This window comes from Meleagris gallopavo, chromosome Z (genome assembly GCF_905368555.1).
Source record: "Meleagris gallopavo chromosome Z, MGAL_WU_HG_1.1, whole genome shotgun sequence".
Classification (NCBI taxonomy): domain Eukaryota; kingdom Metazoa; phylum Chordata; class Aves; order Galliformes; family Phasianidae; genus Meleagris; species Meleagris gallopavo.
The window spans coordinates 52,949,007-52,975,075 of NC_139435.1; the positions used below are offsets into that span (position 1 = coordinate 52,949,007).

Sequence of the window (26,069 nt, forward strand, 5' to 3'; positions counted from 1 at the left end):
TATGATGATCACATCTCTGTCATTAAGCAATAGTTAGTATTTAAGGAAGCTTGTAGCACATCTGGTACTTTAAAAACACAACGGAAGTAGACTGTTTCCTAGAGTACCCTGTTAGCTATTTCAGTTTATACGGTTCTTCAGTCTACACCAGCACATCATAATCCAAAACCCTAAGCAGACTATACCTTGTGGTTACTAACAAAGGTTAAATGTTTCTTGCTTTTAGAACACCTAAGGTCATTTAGTCATAACACCTGCTTCCAATGCATATCCAAACACTGTTATACAAAAATATATGTGAAAGATATTTTGGTTTAACATTTTGTTCCAAGATACAGGTTAATGCTTACTGAAAAAGATAATAAAAGTCCACTTCCCTCTTTATTTCTGTGTGCTAACTTGCTACACTCAAAAAATTCCTTCCAAAAATGTACGTAGGAATACTGTTTATCTATTAATTTCCTAAATACGAGAATAAGCACAAGAGAAGAACAGTAATTTCTATTCTTTTTATTCTGTTCATTCCACTGAGAAACAAAGACATTTAAACCATCAAAGAAAAGTAAACTGAACATTAGCGTTTGGAGACATTCACTCCTCAACAGACAGTAGCATATTCACTGCATTCATCCACTCTGACAGAATCAAAGTAGATTCTCTGACGGCACTGTCAAAGTAGAACAGGTGAATAATAAATGCAGCCATTTTGTATGACCTGCTCACCAGGAAGCAAAGGCAAAAAGAAAAGCATATATATATTTCCATCTACTGTATTATTCCCCACCAATTCAAACTGAACAGTTAGAAGAGAAATTAAGGAAAGCATTAAAAAAAACTAGGAATGATAAGGATCTTGCTTTTACACAATAAAAATATATGAAGTGAAATATTCTTCAGTAAAGAATTCTTGATGCTGGTTCTAAGATATTAACTTCAACTCAGTAAAGTGTACTTTGATCATAACTTTACCAATGACAGATATAGAAGAGAATATCAACATCTGCTAATCCGTCATTTGTTTCTGCTGCACCAAAATAATGTCTACATTAAAAAAACACTCCACTTACCAAGTGCACTTATAGCATCCTCAAAAAGATTTGATCGAGATGTATCACCTGTTGTACTGTAAGATGAAGACAAGTGCAATGGTAATTACAAAACTTCGGAAAGCTTCCTATTTTATTTTTTTTTTTTCAAAAAGCAGCAGCAGCTGTAACTCTAAAGTGGCCCCTTTTGCTTTTTTTTTTTTTTTTTTTAAAGGAATAAAAAGGTTTTCCAAAGAACTCTAACTTGGATTTATAGTGAGACCAGATTTTATAAATTTACAATGCTACCACTTTCAACACTGATAGACCAACCACTCCCTCTACCCCCCAGTATTTTGCTCTTGCCCATCTGCTCAGGGATTAGCCATCTGTTTGCTAGAATGTTCTAAAGAGTGGGGGAACTAGGTTTTTCAAAGCAGACAACAGTCTCCTTAATTACCTCCCCTTATTCACTGGTGTAATTTGGTTTGACCTCAGCAAGGACCCAAATAGGTCATTGGGAAACACTTCTTAAAATATCAGTACCTTACTTTTCCAAGTAAAACAGATTGCTGGTGTTTGCAATTATTCTCTCTCAAAGTATCAAAATTATTATGTTACAGGAGAAAAGACTCACCAAGGAGCACAGAGGTACAAAGCAGGCAGATGAACCCCAATAGCCCACTTAGAGCCACAGGAGCCCATCTCAGCTCTTTCTAGGGCTGCAAGCTGAAGCTCATCAGACTGATGAGCTGGGGGTGACACCCTCTGGGTCAACAGGAGATGATCTCTAGGTCACCACCAAGGTCACTACTGCCTACAGGGTGATGGGACTCACCATGTGTGGCCAGAAAAAGCATTTGGAGGTTGTGAAAGCCTTATCATGGCCTATTTAGAGGAAGAATGAAAGGCAGGGAAAGAGAAATATTAAGGCACTCTGTAGATGAAAAGTATGGCGTGAAGAAGAGGGGGAAAAGACAACTCAAAAGGACATAAACAGCACTTGACTGATCATGCCCTGCACCTGATCACCAGGCTGTCCTAGGCATAATCTTAAATAATTTTTCCATTACCAAGAGTGCATCTATTTAATATGCAAGAGTGTATGGAGGTGTAGATGCCAGCAACTGAAGAAAGGATGGACCACATGGGCCCATGTCAAAGTGAAGAAACTGGAGTGCATGCACACTGCATGGGAATGCGTACGTGGGCATGCACTCACCAGTGAATGTCAAGGCTGACCAGCTGTTGAGTAGGATAAGAGGCTTGAGAGCCAGATATGGAATGGCCGGGAATCAGAGTCAGCTGCTGGAAGGACTGTAGCATCTGAGCGTCAGCTACAGATAAGGGCACTGGCCATAGTCAGGTAGCAGAGAGGCCCATTTGTTTGTGTATCCATGCACAAGAGAGCCGAACATTTAGGGACTAGGTACTGGTACAACGCATGCCTATAGCCACAACAGATCCACTGTGTGTCTGCGCATAGGAGTAGGGTACAGAGGGAGTCTGAATACGAATAGCTAGAATGGGTTTGCTGGGCTCAGGAATTTGGCTGTATGTACAAGCACCAATGACTGGAGAGACTGGGAAATCTGGGATTCAGCTACTGAAATAGACTAAGGCCAGCTACTGGATGGATTCATTTTCTGGGTATGCACGTGTGCATTCACTAGTAAGCCTTGCCTTTGAGTAATCAGATATGAATGGCATAAGACCGCTGCTGATGTATGTTTGCTTGAGTACATTATTTTTATTTTATTTTATTTTTTTTGGTCTGTGCTGATCTGTGCAGCCAGCCATACATATAGGTACAGATATAATTATGTACAGGGACCATGTGCTCCATCTCAGTACTTAACAGACCTGGGGACATGAAGCTGCAGCTACCTCACATCTATCAGGCTACATAACTGGCAACTCCTAACAACAGCAAGTGTAATACTGTATACATAATACTGTATCAGTTTTCAGAAGATGACATTAGAAATACGACAGGTAACTACATATATTTCACTATCTATCACTAGTAAGATTTACAACTGCAATTGATTAAAGGCAAAAGAGAAAAATAGTTTGCCAGGCCAAGGGTAAAAAAAAAAAAAAAAACAACAAAAACCAAACATGCTTTATCGGCCTTAGTAATTTAGCTTCTAAAGCAAATCAAAACCAAGAAGTAGTCAGCAAAAAAAAAAAAAATCAACGCAGGTAATAACACATAGTATTTCTCAGGCTCTTCTTTTGCTTCCTCCTTCTGTATTTACACTGAGACTCTCTTACTGCAGATTTTACAACACTGCAGTCTCTACATGAAAAATATGTAAAGTTGTTTTAATACTAAAGATAAAATTTTTATCTTCAAACCCACTGTACAAACTGAGCAGCAAAAAAAGCACTCATTAAAAAATTAAAGTTATTCTACTGACAAGTGAAGATTCATTTGTAACTTGTCATAAACAGATGTAATTTCTCAGATGTAATTTTTTTGCAAAATTAAATCAACAATTAAGGTATTTAGTGCATGAAATCTGTTCTGAGATTTTAAGGACATTAGCCAATTAAAAGTTTTCTTTCCTCAGCAACAAAACAAATCAATATTTGATGGCATTTAAGTACAACCATTTCAAAAATTAATGTCCTATGCACTGGAAATTCACATAAATAATACAGAAATAATTGCAAACCAGTATGAAAAATAAAGACTTGACACTAAGCAGCACTCAAAGGCTATTAAACTATAGTTAACAAGATTCTAATCCCATGCAACACTTATGTAAATTCAGGTGAGCGAAGTCCAGAGTATAGAACAGGGAGGTAACCTCTAACTTTGCACTTGATTTTCCTGAATGTTGAGAATTGAGGTTAAAAGATATCCCAGTTCCCACAGATACCTGGCACATTGGCCAAGTATTAGTCAGAATGACTAAAGTGGATTTAAGTTATTACATGATTAAGAGCAATGTTTTAATTCATGCTTTGGAAAAAAATAAAAAAAAAGCTCTGTCCGAAAGTTAAGGGTAATACAGAGCATGGTTCAAAGCTAACCTGTATGATGAACGATTCAAAACATAACCAGAGTTCTATGAGCAACAGAGGACACACCTCTTTGAAAAGCTTTGGTAACAGCAGTTCTCCACACAGCTGAATATCACCATAACAAATTTTGGGCCACAGTCATTCTGAATCACCCGGAGGCAGAACAACTATTCCTATGACATTAAATTCCCCATCCCACACGTTTTGTCAAAAGACTACATTCCCACATGAAAAAGTACAAAGTGATATTGTAGCTGAGTCAGAGACTGAAGTTACAGACAAGAAGAAAAGTTACACAGAACAGAAAACAGGATTGGACTAATACTGTAATGGAATACTCAAAGCCAGAACTAGAAGCAACTGAAATGGACAAGAGAAGCCATTTTTGGAGGTCCATTCATACCTTTCATTTGATGACAGGCCGACAGCAGTTGGTGCCTCTGGTGGATTTTCTGCTGGCTTTTCTTCTTTAGGAGTACTCACAGGTGCAGATTCACAAGCAACTGCAGCTGGTGCTGGAGTGGTAGGGACCGGAACTGGCACAGGAGCAGCTGCAGGAGTTGGTGCAGAGACTGGTGTGGGAGCTGCAGTTGTTACACTAATGCCAGTAGTGGAATTAGTCTGCTGAGTTGCTGTAGTTGGGCTTGTTGTAGTTGCTGCTTTGGGCTATTGGAGGACAAGAAAATTCAGACACGACACAACAAAGCTATTAACCTAATGCTTCCTATAGTGAATACAATGATTAAGTTCTATTATAACCATTTGTTGTTGAGGCAATAGCATCAAACACAACCATAATATCAATATCTTCCAAGATAATCTACACATTTCATTGTGCTTAAACTGGCAACTGGTAGTGTCACTCAAGTAATTATTCGGACACTTCAGCACTCACACTGTTCACATATGAAGTGAAATGCAAAGGTGAGGTCCAAATATTTACAAACTGCATTTCTAAATGTGAGAACAATCTTGTGTCTTGTAAAAGTGCATTTTTTAGATGAAACAATTGTCAGAAGACATCTGACAAGTACAATAAGCATAAGGTTTTTTCACCACTCATACTTGCAAAGAAGTGATAAAGGCAGAAATCTCTTTTCATTATGAATTTTGTTTTTTGGAAAACAAGATGCTAAAAATTAAGGGTAATAAATATAAGCTTCACCCGTAACAAGCTTAACTTACACACTGTTGACTGATTTACAGCATCACACAAATAACACTTCAGTTTGATAGTAAGTATTAGAGTCCAGCAGAACCAAGCACTATCAGACCAACAGTAAGAAATTCATGTTTGCTGATACACAACTGCGCTTTAATCTTTGTGCCTCACTATTGGAAACATAAATTTCTGATATAGTGTTAAATCCATCAGAAAGAAACCACTTTTGGAATTGAATTTTTGAAAGCTGTATCCCTATAGTCCCTTACCTACATGCATCTTCATGGTCTAGCCATATCCTCACCTTACCACGAGAAACAGCATAACACAACTACTTACTCTAAGTGAATTGCTTTTAGACAATGTGTGTGTGGGGGGGGGAGGGTTTGTTTGTTTGTTTTTAAATTAGGGAAAATGTATTTCCTCCCTTTGTCTGAAAGGAAAGTCCAGGATTGAACAGCTTCCAGCAGGTTCAGTAAAGATGGGTTTAACAGGCATTCACAGAAAAAAAAAAAAAAATGTCAGTAGTTCTGATCATTGGAAAAAGTTTGTAGTTGTGCTTATGCAACAGGCATCTCTTACCCGAATAGACTCACAAGTAGGAAACCTGAACTTGAACAGAAAGTTCTGTGTTTCAGAACTGCCAAACACTGAAATACAAGTTGACGTAAGAGGGTATCGCATTTAGCAATTTTTGTTGGCTCTCTATCTCTTGTACTATAAACAAAATGAAAAGCATACTCTGAAAATCTATCCATATCTGCTTCTACTGATAAATGCCACAAATGGCATACCACAGACTAGAAAATTTCTTTATTCACAAGTGCAGCAACAGCTACATTCAAATGAGGAATCCTAGGAACTAATACTGGACATGTGTGAAGTGCAAATGAACGTAGGTTTTCTTCCTCAAGAGGACATCTAATTCCACAGTTACCCTCATATCTCAAGACATAGATGAAGCCAGTTTAATTCAAACCCCAAGTGCCTGGACAAAGCAGATACTCAGTGGCTTGATTCCCCAACAGCAATCTAACAACTGGTCAAAAGCAGAGACTCATCAAGCACGCATCACAGCCATTTCCTTTAACTTGCCAGTGCAGCCTTTCAAGACTCAGATTTATTGATGGAACTTTTCTGTTAAGCCACCAGATATAAGCTTCTGTGCTTGACAAAAGAAACAGCCATGAGTTCTGAAAAGCAACATGGCAAGATTGGAATAAATTCTGTACAGATAATTGAGTAACAAACTTTCCTAGTTCCCTTTCTTCCTTTTAAGAAAAGCTCTGGAGGGATTAAGTCTATTCAAACAGTTACATTAACGTAGAATAAAACTTTCAGAGAACAAGTTTCCATTGCTTTTATGGTATGTAAAAACAATGAAAAAAAAGTGAAAGGAATTTTCCTTTCAAAAATAAGGATTACTCACTTTTGTCACCATAACCACCACAAAGTTCTTCTCATCTATTTTGTATTCTTTAAGAGCAGTATCATCATTAAGAATTTTACCTGGCAAAGAAAACATGAAAATTTGTAAGAGTCATGTAATGGGTTATTAGATTTGGTATTCCCCCACATAAAAACAGATCCAAAACCACATAAAAGTAAGTCTTTTTCATACTTATGAACTTAGTAATTTTGAAGTGTTTTAGCCATTAAGCTTTGGCAGTACATTTCCAACTGCTTTTCCTCCTATGATGTCCATCATTAGCTGCAACTCTGCATTGGTACAAAGTCTGACACTCACTCTGAGTTTTGAATATGCTTTAAGTCATTTAAAACAGAAGTGTAAAGTCAACAGTAGAATAAGTATATCTGTAAACATAGATACAATCAATGCAGAGAAAAGGTATTAGCATGCAGCAAGCCAAACAGAATAACTTATATCTGTTTACATACACAAGACACAGCAAGAAAACTCCTGTCTGCTCTTTTCTGCTAGCCCTTCAAATTTATTACACTACCTACAGTTGCCTGCCACAGTTTATCTGCATGACACAGATTCGTGACTTTACAACTTCAAAAAATTATTCATAGAAGGCTAAAGCATTAGAAAATTCTAGAACTGCAGCAAATCTGCTACCCTGACAGATGTTTTTTTGTTATACTACCACTTCCTATGTTTCATAAGCAGAGATGGTACTGTGGCTATTTACCTCACTTCTACAAGAACTTAAAAATCAGAATGAGTATACAACAGTGAGTTTTATAGTACTTATTCTACTACAGAATTTTCAATATGTATTTCATGGCTTTAATTGATTCATTTTTTGAAGACATGTCAATGGCCACTTCCCCTTTCAGCATTAAAATACAAATATATAAAATAACCATTCACAGCTGTAGCAGAATACACCATTTAATTGTATCTAGCAAGACATATCCTTACACTGATTGCAAGGAAATTAAGACATACAAATACATTACAGCTCTTAAAACATAAATTAGGTGCAACTGTCCCACTCCTCACAGTTTCCAGCATGGCCTTTCAGGTCAAATGACCAAGAACATGTTATGTGTAAGGTAGTAGCAGTAACGGTAATGCACATAGCAGATGGTGCAGCATCTGACTCAGAACCTATACAGGCTTATTTACACTCTTCCAGCACTTTAGGGAAGGAGCTTGCTTCTCAGGACAGGCTGTTCTCAGGGTTTTTAGATTCTATCCTAGTACAGATGACAACATAAGATCTATCTCACTGCTAATTAGCCTTTTTTTTTTTTTTAATAAGAAAATGATTTAGTTACAAATGAGTGTTTTTTTCATCAGGTTCAGGTGGGATATCAATGTGCTATCACTTGCACTTTCACCAAAATATGGAAAGACTTAAATTCATTTGAATGTAAAAATATCAATACAACCTTGCATCTCTGTCCAAGAAAAAAAAAATTAATCTTTGAGAAGCACCCTCAAGCATGATATGGTTACGCAAATATGAGAGAATCATTACAAAGAGTAAAGTTCCATTCTATGTTATTTTCTACACCTTCTAATGCTTGTGCATCATATAGAATCTTGTGTATCATACAGCAACTTCTCCATTGGAAAAGGGGTGGCCAGCAGGGACAGGGAAGTGATTGTCCCCCTCTATCTGGAGTACTGTGTCCAGGTCTGGAGCCCCCATTACAGGAAAGACAGAGAGCTGTTGGAGAGGGTCCAGAGGAGGACCACTAAGATGATCAGAGGACTGGATCACCTCCCCTACAAAGACAAGCTGAGGGAGCTGGGCTTGTTCAGCCTGGAGAAAAGAAAAGAAGGCTGCAGGGTGACCTCATTGCAGCCTTTCAGTACCTAAAGGGAGCCTACAGACAGGAGGGGAATCAACTCTTTGAAAGGATAGATAACAGCAGGACAAGGGGAAATGGTTTTTAAGTTGAGGGAGGGAAGATTTAGGTTAGATGTCAGGGGGAAGTTCTTTACAGAGTGGTGAGGTGCTGGAACAGGCTGCCCAGAGAGGTTGTGGATGCCCCGTCCCTGGAGGGGTTCAAGGCCAGGCTGGATGGGGTCCTGGGCAGCCTGGTCTAGTATTAAATGGGGAGGTTGGTGGCTCTGTATGTGGCAGGAGGGCTGGAGATTCATGATCCTTGGGTCCCTTCAACCCAGGCCATTCAGTGACTCTGTGATACAGCACATGCAGACAGATTCTCGTTTTTGAAAATATGCAGATGATATTCTATGATGTTATGCAATCCGATTTATTTTTTTTTAAGTCAAATTATTAAAAACTAATACAATAATATGCATTGTACAAAGCCTGTTAAATGCCTTAATTGTATATGGGACTCTCACCTTCACATTCATGTGCTTTTTTTTATTTAAGGACAGGGATGAACTTTGCTAAGAAAGAGTTGTGAGAAGTTCCTTCAAACAAATACAGATTTCTGACTTCTCTTGTGATTATCACCTTTCTATCATAAGTAGCAATAGAAATAGAAGGAATGGCTTCAAGCTATGCCAGGGAAGATTCAGGCTGGACGTTAGGAAATACTACTTCTCTGAAAGAGTGGTCAGGCACTGGAATGGGCTGCCCAGGGAGGTGGTGGAGTCACTGACCCTGGAGGTGTTCAAGGAACGTTTGGATTTTGTGTTGAGGGACATGGTTTAGTGAGAACTATTGGTGATAGGTGGATGGTTGGACTGGATGATCTTGAAGGTCTTTTCCAATCTTGGTGATTCTGTGATTCAGCAATTCAGCTTATTACCACAGAAAAACTTACAAAGTAGTAAGATGGGAAAAAAAAAAAAAACAAAACACCAAAATTTCATTCAGGTACAATCTAAGAGAAAAAAGCAGAACTGCGAGTTTTGTGATGAAATGTTTTGCATTCAGACTTCAAGTGAAAACAAAAACTGGCTCTGTGATTTAATGATCAGTGAGGGAGAAAAACAACAGGAAAATATTACCATAAACCTGTGAACTGTGTTAGTGCAAAAGGAGTAATTTCATATCTTTATCTGACATTAGCTTTTCGCAAATTCGACACATGCTTTTTGCCACCATAGAACACGCACTTTCAAATGACTGCCTGGAAGTACTACAAATTACAAAAACAAGAACACTTGAACCTAAAAAAAAAAAAGTTTTGGTGGTGGTTTTCTTTTGTCAGTCTCAAAGAAAAATACTGTTTCATTGCCTAAGATAAATGGAGAAATGCTTCCGGTAGACACAATATAAGCTGAACAAAAGGTAAGAGTTAACTGTAAATCCCAATTTCTTGTAACAAAAGCCATTTCAATTCCACCTAGTTTGCACCATCCATAACTGAAGTCATTATCATATCACGTTACAAGAGAGATAACAGAAACACATATATACATTAAAACCTGAAAAAATTTTATTTAAAGTTAGAAATTCTCTTTGGCAATGAGATTTATTTTTTTTTTGCTTAAACTTAGTTTATGTTTCAGAACTTATCTTTATAAGACTTAAGATCCAAATCAAAGCATAACAGAAATAATATGGTAAATTCAGATAAAGCATTTTCAAAATCTTCATTACCTGCATAAATTAGTTTTTGACCAGCAACTGGAAAAGCATCTTTCCCCCTTTCTGATTCAATCTTCTCTTTCAGTGCCTTCACCTGAAGCACAGAAGTCTTGTTTTAAAAAAAACATAGGTTTACAATATATACATGTATGTATATGACAATATATATATATACAATATATACATGTACTTTGCTCCATACAACTTTATTACTAAAAAGCAGTTTCCAGTTAAATCTTATGTACTTCACTGATAAAGTACAGCAGTCTTCCAAAGGCATAAGCACAGACACTTTATCAGTGTAAAGTGTACCTTCCACAAATAACTGATTTATCCACAAAAATTCTCCTCTCTCATCTTAACTGCATTAGATTAAGTACAAGCTTACAATACAATGAAAAGTTGAGAAATTTGGACAGAAAATACTCCTATGTACTTCCATTTCCTTTTCGTTGAATGCTGGGGGCGCAGCTGAAACATTTATCATAATGACTCTTCATGGAACATTTGATGGCTTCTTTTATTTGTAGTTGCTTTACTTTTGTTAAGGTCACCATGACATTTGATTTAACTCACTGGAATTACCAGAACCGCTGATAAGCAGCAATTTGTGCAAACTCTCTCGCTGTTCATTTTACAGAAGTAGCTTCCAATTCTTTTTCCTCCCTGGTAATATGAACAGCATTGCATAACAAACTTAAGCCTACAAAATTCATTTTGTGATCATATTCTCCAGAAAGATCGCATTACAATCTACCGAGGAGATAAAACATAAACATTCAGAAACATAAAAATACAGACAAAGGTTGTTCTGTAGAAATGTCTTTACTATCACATTTGCAATCATATTTTAGTGCCTGTATCAAAACATTCTTTCCTGCTTCTTGGCAGATGCTCCCAATATAGATTCAAAAGACAGCCAATTGATTATGAACTGATTAATCCAAACTAATCCCACCTTCTATGTTCCTGTATATTCATAATATTTATTTTTTTTATTTTTAATTAAAAGCTTGATCCTGTTATTAGGTTTCTATCTAGCAATTTAACCAGCTACACATGGGAAAACGCATTTAATCTCCCAGCTGGACTAGATTGACCATTTTTTTGTACCATGGGTACTTGCAAAGCTATCATTTTTGTTGATTTTTAAAGCAGTAGTTCACTGCTAGGGTTACTTAAGTAGTAAATACACTAAAACATTTTAACATGTCAATGTTAAATTTACTGAGACTCAAAAGGGCAACTTTTCAGCCAAATTAAGATCTCTCATCCACTCAACACGCAGCCATACTTCCTAACTTCACATCTTTCTTCTGTAAATGTCTTAGACCTTTGTGTTATCTTTCTCCTTTTCCTTTCCAGCAGCCCCCTTTCTTCTCTCTCTTCCTCTTGGATTTTGTGAGGCTCCTTATCACACTAATCCTTGTCCAACAGGGACTGACGAAACTTGAATACTGACAGAGAAGTTGCATCTTTTCAACAGTAATATAAAAAGAAGCGCTCGTTTTACCATGCTTTATTACCTCACAGAACAGGCCTGCAGAATCAAACCTAATATCTAAGCCTGCACCTGGCATAGGTGATCACATCACTAGCGATACAAGGATACAGAGGACAAGATATGATGCTGTCTGTGGGACAATGCTGAAATAAGAAGCCAACTCTCTTTTCCCCTCAGCAGTTGGACAGAGACACTATTGGTACCCTTACTGTGCGTGTCACTTCAGGACCTGACAAAAGTTTTATGATCCACCTCCAGCTAATCACTTTCTTTTCCACACCAAAACTAATAGCAGCTCACAACTAGGTATTTCTCCAAAACATTAGCTACTTTAATACTACCGATTCACTGATAGCATCACCATTCTCTTGCATTTAGTTGACAAAGGTCCACTCTACCCCTGGATTTATGCTTGTTTAATGGCTTAGTATTGTTTCTCCCAAGAAGTAAAAACTGAAGTTATGAATTCCTACTTCACGCTAACAGTCACTCACAACACAACAGTCTGCCTAGGCCATGGATAAGCAACAAAGCAATTTTTCTGAATTTAACTTTATGTAACAGCATTGACTAAAGTTCTGTACTCCACCAGGGAAAACTGTCAAATCACGTTGAAAGGGCCATGTTCTAGAAGCATACATCTTAACATACTGCTTACCTATTTCACATACTTGTGAACTTCTACTAAAGACCCAAAAATTCTCCTTCCACTTAGTCACTGGGTTTGCCACAGATTAGACAAATAATGTAATGCGATCCTTTCTGACAGTGAAATTTAAGGCTCGTTTCACACCCTCTGCACTCAGTCACGCTATTGTTTTCAGATGTCTCCTGACTTCTATTTTCCTCATGTTTTAGCTCTATTCCAGAATACTACTTTCTTTTTTTTTCCCCCTACAGGAGCAAAACTAAAGTCTGCTCTCTCAAATAGAAGCATCTTAGCAGCTAAACATAAGTTAGGTTCAGACAGACAAAACACACACATTAACTGCTACACAATAACTGAACTCTCATGTAAAGGAGTTCTTACTTTCGTAAAATATTAACAGCAAAATTACAAGGATGCTTTTGCTGTCCAACTCACGTGCAACGATATCAGTGACACACTGCAAGTGACCTAGGGCACTGTCCTCACTCCAAGGTTTTTGTGCAAGCCCATTTCAAAAGACAGGGCTATGCTGTCTTCCTTCTGGCATGTGGCTGGAGGTGTACAACACATCTCTCCAGACACAGAGAAACAGCACTGCCAATAAAATTAAGTTAAATGTGTTAGCTCTGATGATGACCAAATAATAAGCAGTACTCTTTGCTTCACATTCATAGTGTAGTACTAGCACATTTGGAAATGCTGCACTCATGGGTAGTTTTACATCACATTCAGTAAGCAAACCTTAGTCACAACTATTAATCTCAAAAACCCACTGGGGTTCACAAGAGCAGGATGAAGGTGCTGAAGGATGAATGAGTTTAGACAACCACTTTTTGGCTCTTGAGTTCTTTTATATATTGTCTCTGATGTTGTTATCACTGCTCCATCTGACTAGCAGCCAGCAAGATCAACAGTGATGTCTGCTGTTCTACTATCAACATCCCTTCTGAGAGATCAGGCCATCGCCCCAAAGGGTGCAAAGCTCAATGTTTTCATTATAACACCTGTTTCTCCAAAATGTCAATGCTCAAGATGCGAGGGCAAGTACCTTTACAGTTTCCAGTTTCCTTCAGTAACACTAAACTCAGTTTCTATTACATACAGCTCCTGCTGGCTTCAATGGAGTAGGAGTCAGTGCTGACTTCCCCACAAGCTCATTCTACCCAATTGAAACTGTTAACCCACAGCCTCCAGCGGGAGTACTTCCTGCTAGACTTCTACCCTGAGCACAGCTCAGAGCACAGAACAATGTTCACACATACAAGAGACCAGCAGAGGAATCCCTTTTTCATAGTCCAAACACTCCCTATACACCCTACTTCTCACAGCTGGTGTTTTATTGTTGTTTTTTCTTTTTCTAAATGACCTTTTACAATATGATGGACTTAGTTTCCCTAGTCGGTGTCTTGAGGATCAAAGACTTGAACAATGGGATTACTCCTGAAAACAGGCAAAAAATTGTTGAGTACATCAGCCATTTCCCCTGTCAGATGCTGCCAGCCCTCCTCTCTTGTTTATCAAGGTGGGGATTACATATTCTTTAATATTCGTTTTCTGACCAATGTACCTGTAAAAGCCTTTCTTAGTATTTTTCATACTCCTTGGCAAATTCAGTTCCAGCTGTGCTTTAGCTTTCTTGACCCTACCCCTACGAATCTGAGCAATGTCTCCATAGTCTTCCCAGTCTATATGTCTCTGGCTCCACTGCCTATGTATTTTCTTCTTAGACGTTAGTTTTATCAGGATATCCTTATTCAGACATGCTGGTCTCCTGTTTTCCTTGCATGACTTCTTACACATGGGAATTGAGAGCTCTCATGCTCTAACAATGTCCTTACACAGTTGACAGCTATGTTCTGCTCCTTAATCTTTAAGAGCTATCTCTGGAGGTCTCATTTAATAATTCCTCAAACAACTGGAAATCTGCTACAATTCAAGATTGTAACTTTAGTCTTCATCTGACGCATACTCCTCAAGTTCATGAATTCTACTATGGCATGAATTCTACTGAGTCACTAGTAGTGGCTCAGGCAGCTACTAGTCCTGACCCCTCTACTTAAGTCATCCGTGTCGGAAGCAAAAGGTCCAGTAACACCACTTCTTTGGCTGCACTGTCACCTGGATCAAGATATTTTCCTCAAGGCAGTTCAAGCCTCCTGAACTACTCCTTGTTGTGCCATTCTTCTGCACGTAAGTCTGCACAGAAATACAGTTAGCTGCAGATGTCAGCATCCAATTGTTAGAAATAGATGTTCACAAAACACTCACACTAAAGTGTATTTTTCTGTAGAGAAATTGCCTGTTCTTTTGGTTTCAGCCACTATTTAGCCTGGAGGACTGATCCCCTTCACCTGCACAGAACTCAAAGTACCTGCAAAGAATTCAAAATACCAATTCAAAGAATTAAAAAAAAAAGAAGGACATAACTGATACATCCAATTCAACAGTAACATGCTAGTGAAAGATAAAATTTCCTCTTGTAGCTCTAGCTGGAGTGACTTAAGTCTTGGCACTCACTGAGGCTATCATACCCATGCTTCTAGAACATCAGTAGAAAAGAAGCACTCCCAAACCGCCTGAGTTACATCAGACACAGTAGTCTGAACCAGCTTTGTTTAGACTTGAAATATAAATGCTCATTTTCCAAGCAAAAAAAGAGAAGCCTGTCACTACTGTTCAGAAGGGCAGCGGTATCTTCCAACCAAAGGCACAATGAGACACTGAAAATAGTAATAACCTGAACTTTGCCTCTACCACATTGTATCTCCAAGTCTCTAGATTTTCTAGACTCTAACATAATCATCAATGCAGAGTTAAGTAAAAATTACTTTCTGGAAAGAAACAGCAGCAGCAAATTGAGCTGCTAAATAGGTTTTAAGATGCATAGTAAACTTCTACATCTGTAGAATCATGACATTTTTCATGTAAAACATTGTCTGCACAAGCAGCCCATGCTTCAACAGCTTCTCTAAGCGGATCTTATGGGATAGCATCTAGATCTTATGGAAGTCCAAGCAGACAGTATCTAATGCCCCACCCCATCCACCATATCAGTAATTTCATTATAGAAGCTTATACATCCCGCAGGCCACTAAGTACCACACAGCCTCTTGCTCACGCTCCTCAAGCAGGATGGAGGAGAAAATGAGGAAGAGCTCCTGTGTAGAGATAAAGACAGTTTACCACTGTAAAGCAAAAGCAGTGCATGCAACCAAAGCAAAACAAGGAGTTAATTCACTGCTTTCCCATCAACAGGCAAATGTTAGAGGCTTCCTGGAAAGCAGGGCTTATCAAGCTTAACAGTTTCTTGGGAAGACAAACAGCACTACTATAACCTCCTCTTCTTCCTTTTCCCCTGCCTTTATGGCTGAGTACAACACTGTACCCCTAGCTGGCAGGACAGCAAGAGAGGCAGAAAAGTCTCTAGTTTTCTGCAAGTACTGCTTAACAACAACTGAAAACAGCAAGTGTGTTATCACCACTGTTTTCATCAAAAAAACAAAACACAGCACCGTGTGAGATTACGAGTAAAATAAAACCCAGCATGAGAGTCAGGCATGACTGCCTCTTGGTGAATACATGCTTACTGCTCCTGATATTTTTCCTCCCCTTCATGTGGACGGAAACAGCTTCTAGAACTCTCCAAAGACTGTTCCCTCACCTCTCCAAAGACTGACCTGAGGCTGACCAGGTCCTCCTCCTTGCTTTTTTTGAAGACAAGTCAAGGTATCTGCTTTACTCTAGTCATCAGACATTTCTCCTCATTGCCACGATCAAGCAAAAACTGTAGTAAGTGTCTTTGCAATCAGTCTTGTCAGCAATCTCAGCACTTGTGAGTGCACCCCAAGAGGGGTCATAGGCTTAGGAACGCTCAAGTATTTCTCTTCCAACAAAGGTACATCTTTCTCACTCCAGCCTTTCCCTCAGTCTCTGGGACCTGAAGCACAACCTTGCTGGTAAGGACTGATGCAAAAGTGGCATTCAGTACCTCAGCCTTTTTATCATCCCAGGTAACCAGGTCTGTTTTCTTAAGAACAGGGCCTACTTTTTCCTTTCATACTTGTAGAAGTTCTTCCTGTTGTCCTCACTGTCCTTGGCCAGATTTTTATTTTTCTCTGAGCTTATACTTTCCTAACTTGATAACTGCTGCCCAGATGCTTTGCATTTGAGCTTGAAGGAGGTGATCCTTGAATATCAGCCATATTTCCTGTGATCCCCCTCCCTTCAGGGCTTTATCGCACCTTGAAAACCCAACATTTCATAGTTACTGCAGCCAAGGCTGCCTTTAACCTTCACATTCCCCAACAACTCCCTCTTGTTGGCAAGAATAAAGCCCAGTACAGCACCTCCTCTCAGAGGTTCCCTCTATCACATGAAGAAGGAAGTTATTGACAACACATTGCAGCAATATCTTGGATTGGTTATACCATGCTGCGCTCCCCCTCCAACAGATATCAGGCTGTCTTAAGCCTCTCATGAGGGCATGTGAACATGTTCCCATCCTTTTGCGAAGTAACTCATCTGCCCTCTTTCGTTCTTCCCAACAAGGTGGCCTGTAGTAGACCCTCATTACAATGTCACCTAGCCCCATCCTCCCTTAAATCCTAATCCATAAACTGCTGGTCAGCTCCTCATCTGTATCCAGGCAGAGCTCCACACACTCCAGGTAGCCAATAATACAGAACAAAATACTCCCTCTTCATCTCTCCAGTCAGCCATCCCACTACATCTCCTTCATTCTAGTAAGATCAGAGCCCTGCAACTGTACACACACATAACTCATCCTGCTTGTTCCCCATACAGCGTTTGCTGGTGTATAGGAACTTAGAGCCACCCTAGCATGCTAAGTACCCATTTATTCAGGACAATACCCAATTGCTTGGGACACTTTTTCCATAGCGTTACCTTACAAGCACTTCCTTGATAAACCCACAAGCATTGGAAGATCTTTAAATTCTTGGCTGAAGAACTTTCCTGCTTGAAAAGTCACACTCCAGCACAAAATAGAAGAGACTAACTACAGAAGAAAAGCAAATGCAGAAGTAGCTTATACTTAATAAAACAACAAAAAAAAAAACTAGTAGGATAGAGCATAACTTTAAAATGCTATAGTACATACAAGGTGTTAAAATGATGAAAAAACTGAATGTGCTTCCTGACACTTAGTCTAGTTATCATCAAAAATAATGTTTTTTTGCAGAGTCATCTATCAAATCTCAAGCAAAAAATACAAGCCCTCTAAACTCATACCTTCTGCGACCTTTTCCTAATACCCCAGCTGCCCCTCCCCAGACACAGCTCTATGCCATTCCCTCTGGCCCTGTCACAGTCACCAGAAAACAGACTCCAGCGCTGCCCCTCTGCACACCTATAATACCTTGATGCCCTTCCAACTCTGCGGCAGCCAACATGCATGCAGTGCTGGATGTGAGGCCACACAGCACAGAGCAGAGGGGGCAGCCCCTCCTCTCGCCCAGTGGCAGCACTAGGCCTGCTGCACCCCAGGGTATGGTTGGCCTTTTGGGCTCCAGGGCACGCTGCTGCCTCATGTCCTGCTTGCCAGAACCCCCGATCCCTTTCCCTGGGGCTGCTTTTACCCTCCCTCAACCCCCACTCTGTACACACAGACAAGGCTGATTTTTGTTGGAGCACACTCTTGGAATATTCAATACAGCTTAGGCTGTAGGTGGGCTCTATATAAAAGCCCACCATACAAGGATGAGACTAGCAAAGTTTTCTTCACATGGTAAATCGATCTTCCACTTCTCCCCTTTCTGACAGTGAAGATGTTATGGCTAATAGCACAGGGAAACTAATAAAGAATCAGGACAGCCTTGCTTAAAACTAATATTTCACTTTAAAACAGAAGTTAAAAATATTTGTTGATTTTTTTTAAAAAAGCTTATTTCAGACTCACACAGCAATAACTGGCACAAAACTCAGAAGTTTGCAGTGCCAATCCTATCAGTTCAGTTGAGATTTATCTAGACAGGTCTGCATTAGTTTCAGACTAATTATTCCCTTCTAACATGTAGCTTAACGTGTTCTCTTCACAGTTAGTCAATGAACACAATAATCAGCTTGTGTCCATAAATGCACATTCTGATTTGACCTGGTTAAGTCTGAATGCTCAGGTACTGAACTGCTTTGTGCAGAACTAGAATGACTACAGCTAGTAAATCCATCCTCTATAAAAAGCATGATGAGTACAGCATTGATTCTGACGTACTCCTATGGCTTTGTCTCCTCTCCCGCCCTTTCCCCCCCAAAAAAGCCACGCTTGCAAAAATTTCTTCATTTGGTAATAACCCTTCTCAGACAACATGGCTTGAGGCTAAACTTTTTTTTTTTTTTCCAACTTTTATTCAGCTAAAATACTTGACAGTCTTTATCTACTGCTTCCAAAAGCAAGAGTACTTCATACTCTCAGTCTGATTTCTCATCAGTAAAACGGCTCACTGGGCTAGCACTTCACAACATAACAGCACAAAATAAAGTCAGAGTATTAAAAACACATTTTGAACTGCCTGATGAAGCAGAAAATTAATCAACCACTTGTGTAAAAGCTTTAAGAAGCCAACTCAGTTATTTTGAAGCATATTTCTTCATACTCTCCTCAGAAAGTATATTTAAGTGCTTTCCTTACTACTGATGAGAGTTCTCCATTACAAGCATAAACTCTTGCTAGAATGCTATCTTGCATTCTAACATCAAATCTCTTCAGACTGATATTTACTCAGAATGCAGGGAGAAAGTGCTAGAAACAGAAGCCAATTTTAGCGCAACAAGTTTCCCCGGCCTATCACAACTAGATCATTTTTGGCCTTGTCACAGCATAGGGCACAGCTCCAAGTAAACAAGCCTACCTCCAGCAGCAAAACATGCGAGTGTAGTTCAAAGACTAAAAGCAATGTTCCCTGAACTCTCCGAGCAGATACATTTGTTCAAAGATGCCAGAAAATTCCCCTAAGGATTCAGTACCATCTACTAAAATTAGTAGTCTTCAAAATCTGAGAAAACCCCACGGACATGTGGTTAGTACTCTGGCTTTAAAAGTTTCCCCATTCTCTTTATTAATTTCTAATATCCACAGCACTTTCTACAGTCAGTCTGCCCTTAATTTTCTAAAACACTGTCCTAGGAACTTTAAACACATTTTCACCTTGACACCTCGAGGACTGACACAGTCAAGGCCTAACCCTTCACACCTTTATGGAGAATGTTCCCCAAATCCTAATCACATTATATCTGCCCGAGCACCTGTTCTTAGCGAAGGCCATACAGACCACACTCATGAGAAGCATTCCTGTCATCTGCTGCACCTCAGTGGCAACACATCTGCATGCAGACGGTGCAAGCAAGTTTCACATCACACAACTTCTTACTGATGCATTTTGCTGTCTCACAGGCTGGCAACATTCTCCCAGCCCTTCCACTGCCCTCCTTCTTCCAGGACTTTCCTCAACATGGAGAAGAGCATATAAGATTACAAGACAGTTTCTCCCAGCAGTAAGTAAAGAGCAACGTTTTAGATCCTTGGTGGCTTCTAATACATGCTTCAGCGAGCAATTCGCCATCTGCCTGTCACACCACTGGGCCAAACGAGCTCAACCAGATTTTGGCTGTCCTCCTGGATTGTTTTTACAGACGGAGGAGGGCAAGCCAACAGGCCTGGCAGCAGCAGGCACAGCACAAACATAAGGCTGCTGCAGACACCTCCAGAGGCCCAGCTCACAGCTCTGCTCCAAGGAAAGCCCTCGCATAAGTACATAAGTACCTTCCCTGGGACTCCCTTCCCTCAAGGAGCTCCGTGCTTGCCCGAAGGCACCCAGCAACCTGCGGCGTGCCAGCAATCACCTACCCGCACCCCCACTGCAGTAGAGCAGCAGGGGCGGCCCCGCCGCTTGCACTGCTTGTGTTTTTTCGGCGGGAAGCCGCGTGCCGCCGCCCCGCTTCCCCCTCCCCCTCCGGCGCCGTGCACCCACGACGGGCGAGGGCCGGAGTTCCCACCACGCTCCTCGACGGAGCCCACCTGCCCCGCGCCGGAGCGCACGAGCTGCCCGGAGCGGAGCAACCCTCCCGGCCCAGGCCTCCCTGCCCCCCTGCGGGGCCAAAAGGAAGACATTTCCCTTCCCTCCTCCGCGCACCGGTAGCCCCGCGGACCTCACAACCCCTTCCCCCGCAATCCCGGCCCACCCTGCTCCCGTCGCACTCCCCCGCTGCCGCGGTTCGGGCACTGCGCTCGCCCCACCGGAACGGGGAGCGGCCCGCAGCTCGGGAAAAGCAGATGCGTCCACATTCCCCCCGCTCCCGTACCGTCTCCTCGGGGTCGATGTCGATGCGGAACGTCTGCTGCTGCAGCGTCTTCAGGGTGATCTGCATGGCGGCGGCGGCGGGCCGTCCGGCGCCCGGGGTCGTCGCACGGTACGGTACGGTACAGTACAGTACAGTACAGTAGAGCGGGAGGAGCGGAGACGGAGCGGCGGCGCGCTGTTGTCTCGCGGCCCCGTGCGAGCACGACAGCTCCCGGAGCTGAGCAAGCGGAAGGCGGTGGGTGCGAGGTGTAACGGCTGCGGGCCGGGCGGGGGTGGGGCGGGGGGAGGGGCGGGCCGGGCGGAGTGCGCACGCGCTGCCTCGTGGGGGTGGCGCATGCGCTTCAGGGCTTCCCGCCGGCGTCTCGCGCCTGAGGGGCTGCCAATGGTGGTGGTGGGGTGGTGCAGTGGCCGGGTGGGGCTACTGCTCTGGCTGTGGGATCGAGTTCTCAGCGATGCGGTGGGCCGCGAGAGCAACTGAAGAAACAAGTTACTTGCGAGCAACATTAATCGGGCAGCGTGGTGACTGGATCCTGCTGGAGCTGCTGCAGGAAGTGCTGCTGCAGGAGTTACTGCTGTCCTGTGAAGAACTGCTGACCTCCTTTTCCCTCAGTATTCTTCAGGCAGCGAAGAGCAATCCCTGCTGCGCATAGCATTCAACCCACTGTTGAGCCAGCTACTCTGACAAGAGAAATACCTGCCCTTGTTCCTTATAGCCGCTTCCATCTGTAGGTGTGGGACCTTGCACTGCGTTTTCTCGGTCCCCAAGGCAAAGGAGGATGCTAATACTAGGTGAATCCAGGGCATAGACCCTGGATGTCTTGAGATCTTGCCTTGAGAAGTTCTGCTTGGCCACTCCCATAATTTTTGGTAACGGAGGTCACATTTTAATTCATTATTAGGAGTTTGGTTTCATAATAACTTCCTACAGGCAGTGGAGGTGCATCACAGGGCGAAGGGGAAGGGGCAGCCACCTCCCTGCAGCGAGGTATGGGTGCCTGTGAGCTGCACACACAGGTGTGCTGCTTCTGTCCTCACCCCCCGAGGCCGTGGTGCACAGCTGCTGGGCAGCCGGAGCCTCCCAGGGCCTCTGGACCCGAAAGGAAACTGCTGAGTGTTGCTGAGAGGAATCCGGCGTTCTTGGCAGCACACAGTAGCTTGCTTGTGTTGCAGAGAGCCATTCAGAACTAGAGGCTTGAGATAAAATATCACTTGCTATTTTTTGCATGACTGTTTACAACCTGAAATATACTGTTTGCTCACTTTCACTGTGGCTCGATCCCAGATTAAGTTCTGTACATTGCAGATAGAAAGCATTTTTTTTTCTACTTAGCATTTAGCAATCCAACATACATTCTGCTGAATGAATGCAAATGAAAGTACTTTGTGCTGAGCAATTGTATTAGTTTCACTACTCCTTTTTGTTCAGACTGCGTTGAAAGGGAACTACTCATACTCTCATTTTTGTGGTTGCTGGTGGTAGTACAAAACAGCTCTGCCCAGTTTGTGTTGGGGTGAGGGTTCATTTACATGTGGTTGCTTGGTTCTGCCCTGAAATCTTGTAAAAGCCTTAACATAACTGGGAATCAGCTCCAGAAGCTGTGAACCGGTAAGGATGATGTTTTTTTGTGACTGTTTGAGCTTGGAGAAAAAAAAGAGAATGTTAGGGGAAAAACTTAGGGACAGCTCACTTTATGAAGCCCACTTCAAATGAACAGGTTCTTGATGTTTTTTGTAGCTCAAAACCTTCAGCTCCATAAAACGAGTTGTGGCAGGGCTGAAATTCCTTTTTCAGGCTGGTTTCTATCATTTATAGAACTGTGATATTTTTCCAGAATATACTGAATGTAGTTTCATGGTACTTGTTGAGTCAGTGCTTGGTTTTTGTTTTGTTGGTTTTTTTTTTCCATTTTGTGTGGAAGTAAATAAAGCTTTTCATCCAAGAATAACTTTGTTACTTAATCATTGATTTCCTTGGAGCACTAAACAGTTGGAAGAGAAGGAAATAAAAATGACTTAGGTATGACAAGCACCAGTGTTTTTCTCTGAGAACGGTTAGCTGATGTCTGGACCTAGAAGGGCTGTTTTTACAGTAGGAGGATTTTACAGTACTTCAGAGTACAGTCTCGTTGCAAGCTATTTTAATATTTAGACTTATTTTGAGATTCTTTCCTGTCTTTGGTCCTATCTGTGCTGTAGTAACAAGTGCAAATGGAAGCTGAAAGCTGCATGCTGGTCTTCTGTAGCTCAGCAGAGCTGCAGTGGAAAGGCAAGACATCTGAGTATTTCCAAAGCAATACTAATTATTGTGTATGACATTAGAGTGGCAAATAACATAGCGAGCACATTGTTATTATTGCAGTTGGACAGTGTCACACTAAGGGGTCTTCCTAACTTCATGGCTGCACTGAGGAGCTGTTGGATGGATTGCTCTCTGCCATATAAAGAGCTCCTAGGGAAATTACATCAGAAGTTGGCAACAGTTAATCTGGATTATTGAGTCAAGAATAATATTTATCTGGAAAATAGTGGATCAAATCCTGCAGGTCTAACTGGGCCTACTGTGAATAAATTAAAACAGTGTATTTTTGTATGAGTCATAAATCATATTACAATCATCACTGTGGTTAACTAAAAGTATTTTAATTTAATCAAAATACAGTTAAAACTCACTTAAAGAAGTTTGATTTCAAATGTACTGCCTTACACACAGATTAATTCTTTCAATGGTGGTGTAGATCCTGTTAGATGTATATGGGTGTAGATCCCAAAATAGATCCTGTTATATGTATGTGACTATGGATTTATGCATTACTTGCTTCTGAGCATGAGTTTCCAACACTTTGCTTTTTCTACTTGCATTAGGATAAAAGAGAACAATATTCCCATGCTTTTTAGACTTCTGTTACGGCATTCATAGCTTTAACAGGCCATCTGCTTTGGAGTAATATAACTGCTGCAAAGCATTGCTTTCCTGGTATATGCATAACCTGACAGATGGAGAATGTGAGCCCTCTGGATTCATCAGGAAATCACTTTTGTGTGTAGCTGCTCTATACATTTCTAGCCATTTGTAAAACAGTGCTAACTCCTAGGTCACAGGGACTACAAAATCATAGAGTCACTGCTGTTTGCAGGGATATATAGGTTGTCTTTACTCCAGATTTCTTCTCAGAGTGGAGTCAAAAACGAATTCAGACCTGGTGTGCAGAGGTTTGTCCAGCCAGGTTTTGAAAACCTCCAAGGACAGAAATCCCACAGTGTCTGTGACTCTTACCAGAGTGCTTATTCTCACATTCATTTTTTCTTTTCTGTCTGTGCTGAACCTCTCTAGTTTCATCTGTCATTGTGTTGCCCATCTACAAGGCATCACTGGCAAGAACCTGTACCCATCTCCTTGTCCTTGTTCATCCATAGCTATGAGAATGTTGTTTTGTGCCTCAGAACCTCTGTCCATACAGCAGCTGTCACGGAGACTGCAGGGAGAATTTCCACTGCCCTAACTCATGCTATAAGGTTCTGTACACAGACTCCAGAGCTGCTACACAGCACTGCTGTGGATGACTTGCCACCACACCTCTTCCAGGAGCACCCGGGTCTATTCTAGCCCTGGTTGCCCTGGCTGCGCCAGGAACTGGGGCAGGTCTTTGTGCATGATCCTTTGGAAGCAGATGAGGAGAACTGCATCTTGTTCATGTTGGACTTCCTTGGCCCAGATGAGGAGGTGCTGAGCCAGCTTCTGGACTTGCCCCTGCCAGCACATACAGCAGCTCGTTGTTCTTGAGTGGTGTAGTGAGGAGGAGGCCTGCTTCCTGAATGGCTTGAGGGTGTTTCTGCTGATGGGATGGGATCAAGACAGCAGCTCTGCTACCTACCCAGCAGGCTCAGGGACTCCTGTCCCCCAAGTAAACTGCTTCAGGAGATGTTCTCTGTCAAATGCAGGATCTCCATCAGAGCACTTCAGCTGCTGTGTGGGTCCTTGCCATCTCTCTTGCATCTCTGTTCACATCCCCATGGAGCAAGAAGAGACTGAGGAGGCATTAGAAAGGCCCTCAGCTTCCAGCCAGGGCTGTGGGCACTGTGGGCACTCCTCAGTGACTCTCCATTACCAGGAGAGGAGAATGTCCACCTGTCCAGCCTCACTGCCACCTAGCAAGAGGCCACACTACCATCAATAGCAAGAGGGTACCTGAATACCTTGCAAAAACTGCTGGTCCAAAGGAACCACAGTGTCATCAGTCAGCTCACTCAGCACCATCAGAAACATCCCACTGGTGCAAATGGACTCATATGGCTCAAGCTTTTCTGTTGGAGCAAATATATTATGAGTTCCCTGTTTAGTAGTGCCAGTCTCCTGATGATGTTTTTTTTTTTTTTTTCTCGAAAGTGAATTGTTCTTGTTGAAGAGAAGATTGTAGGGCCTGCTAGTCCTTTAGAGCTCCTTTCCAAGTTGGCTCCCATAAGAGCCATTTCCCAGCTATTTCTTAACTGAAAAAGCCAAAGCTGTCACTCTTGAGGTTCAGGGCTTTCAAGTGTTCTGCTACTCTGGCTATTCACCTTCTACACACACCATAGGATCTTGAATTTGTCTGTGTAAGGATCAAAGCAGCTACTGATTATCATGACCCTGACAAGTTCTTCCACATTTTTGTGTTACAGGTACAGGACAGCATCACCCCAAGTTGGTCTATCAGCATCTGTGTTATCCCTGCTCCCTCCAGAAATGTCCGTGATGGCCTTTCCCTTGCAGCTGATGCCAGGGAGATTGAAGATCACCAGAGGAACCAATGGCAGTGACTGAAGAACCCCAGCAACACTGTCATACAACGGAACTGCTCTAGCTCAGGCTTAGCAATTGAGGGTATAAGAAGACAGTGCCAAGAGAGCATTCCTCAGAGATCAGATATACTCTCTGAAAATAAAGTAAGCTGGTGTGTTCTGGTGTTAGGTTCATCGGTTGGGTTTCATTGTTGTCATTATTTTGTACATACAATAAAGTTATGTTGGGTCAGAAACTAAATGTTTGTCTCCTGTGTGAATGTATTTGTGATCAGTTTAAGCCTTTTTGTTCTTGGGCCAGCACAGCCTTTCAGGATTCATACAGGATTCTTGTACTCCAACCTACATGGCTTTCATTTTGTGAGATTCCTCTGATCATTTTAGTTGACCTTCTCTGCACCTGCTCCAAATTGATTTAATCTTACTTGGACTTGAACTGAAGCCCACACAAATCTCACTGTACAATTTGTGCCTATATTTTGTGCTTTGCACATGCCCTGCAAAACACTTCCCCTTCTCACAGCACTATCTTACAGGTAGATGCCGTAGGACCAGCTGTACACACTTGACTGCTTGATACTTTCTCAACAGTTGTCAGCCACCAATCTCCAGAGCTG

The 26,069-nt window shown here is 41.5% G+C and overlaps 1 protein-coding gene and 1 long non-coding RNA gene across 3 annotated transcripts in view; one reads left to right on the top strand and one right to left on the bottom strand.

The window, feature by feature from the left end:
* RAD23B (RAD23 nucleotide excision repair protein B) overlaps positions 1-20,950 on the bottom strand; it is a 34,305-nt gene extending 13,355 nt beyond the window's left edge. The window contains exons 1-5 of one of the 2 annotated variants that reach the window (XM_085213067.1): positions 20,678-20,950; positions 10,221-10,302; positions 6,650-6,729; positions 4,462-4,724; positions 1,068-1,123 (exon numbers count right to left, since the gene is read on the bottom strand). In XM_085213067.1, the coding sequence (XP_085069193.1) occupies positions 1,068-1,123; positions 4,462-4,724; positions 6,650-6,729; positions 10,221-10,302; positions 20,678-20,743 (547 nt within the window). In that variant the 5' untranslated portion in view covers positions 20,744-20,950. Of the gene's footprint in view, positions 1-1,067; positions 1,124-4,461; positions 4,725-6,649; positions 6,730-10,220; positions 10,318-20,677 lie in introns of both variants that reach the window. The other variant, XM_085213066.1, reaches the window with a different exon arrangement.
* Positions 20,951-21,011: 61 nt separating this feature from the next.
* Positions 21,012-25,693, top strand: LOC146542285 (uncharacterized). Its single transcript, XR_014880563.1, has 2 exons — positions 21,012-21,543; positions 25,333-25,693. It is a non-coding gene; the product is annotated as an uncharacterized LOC146542285 (long non-coding RNA).
* Positions 25,694-26,069: the final 376 nt, after the last annotated feature.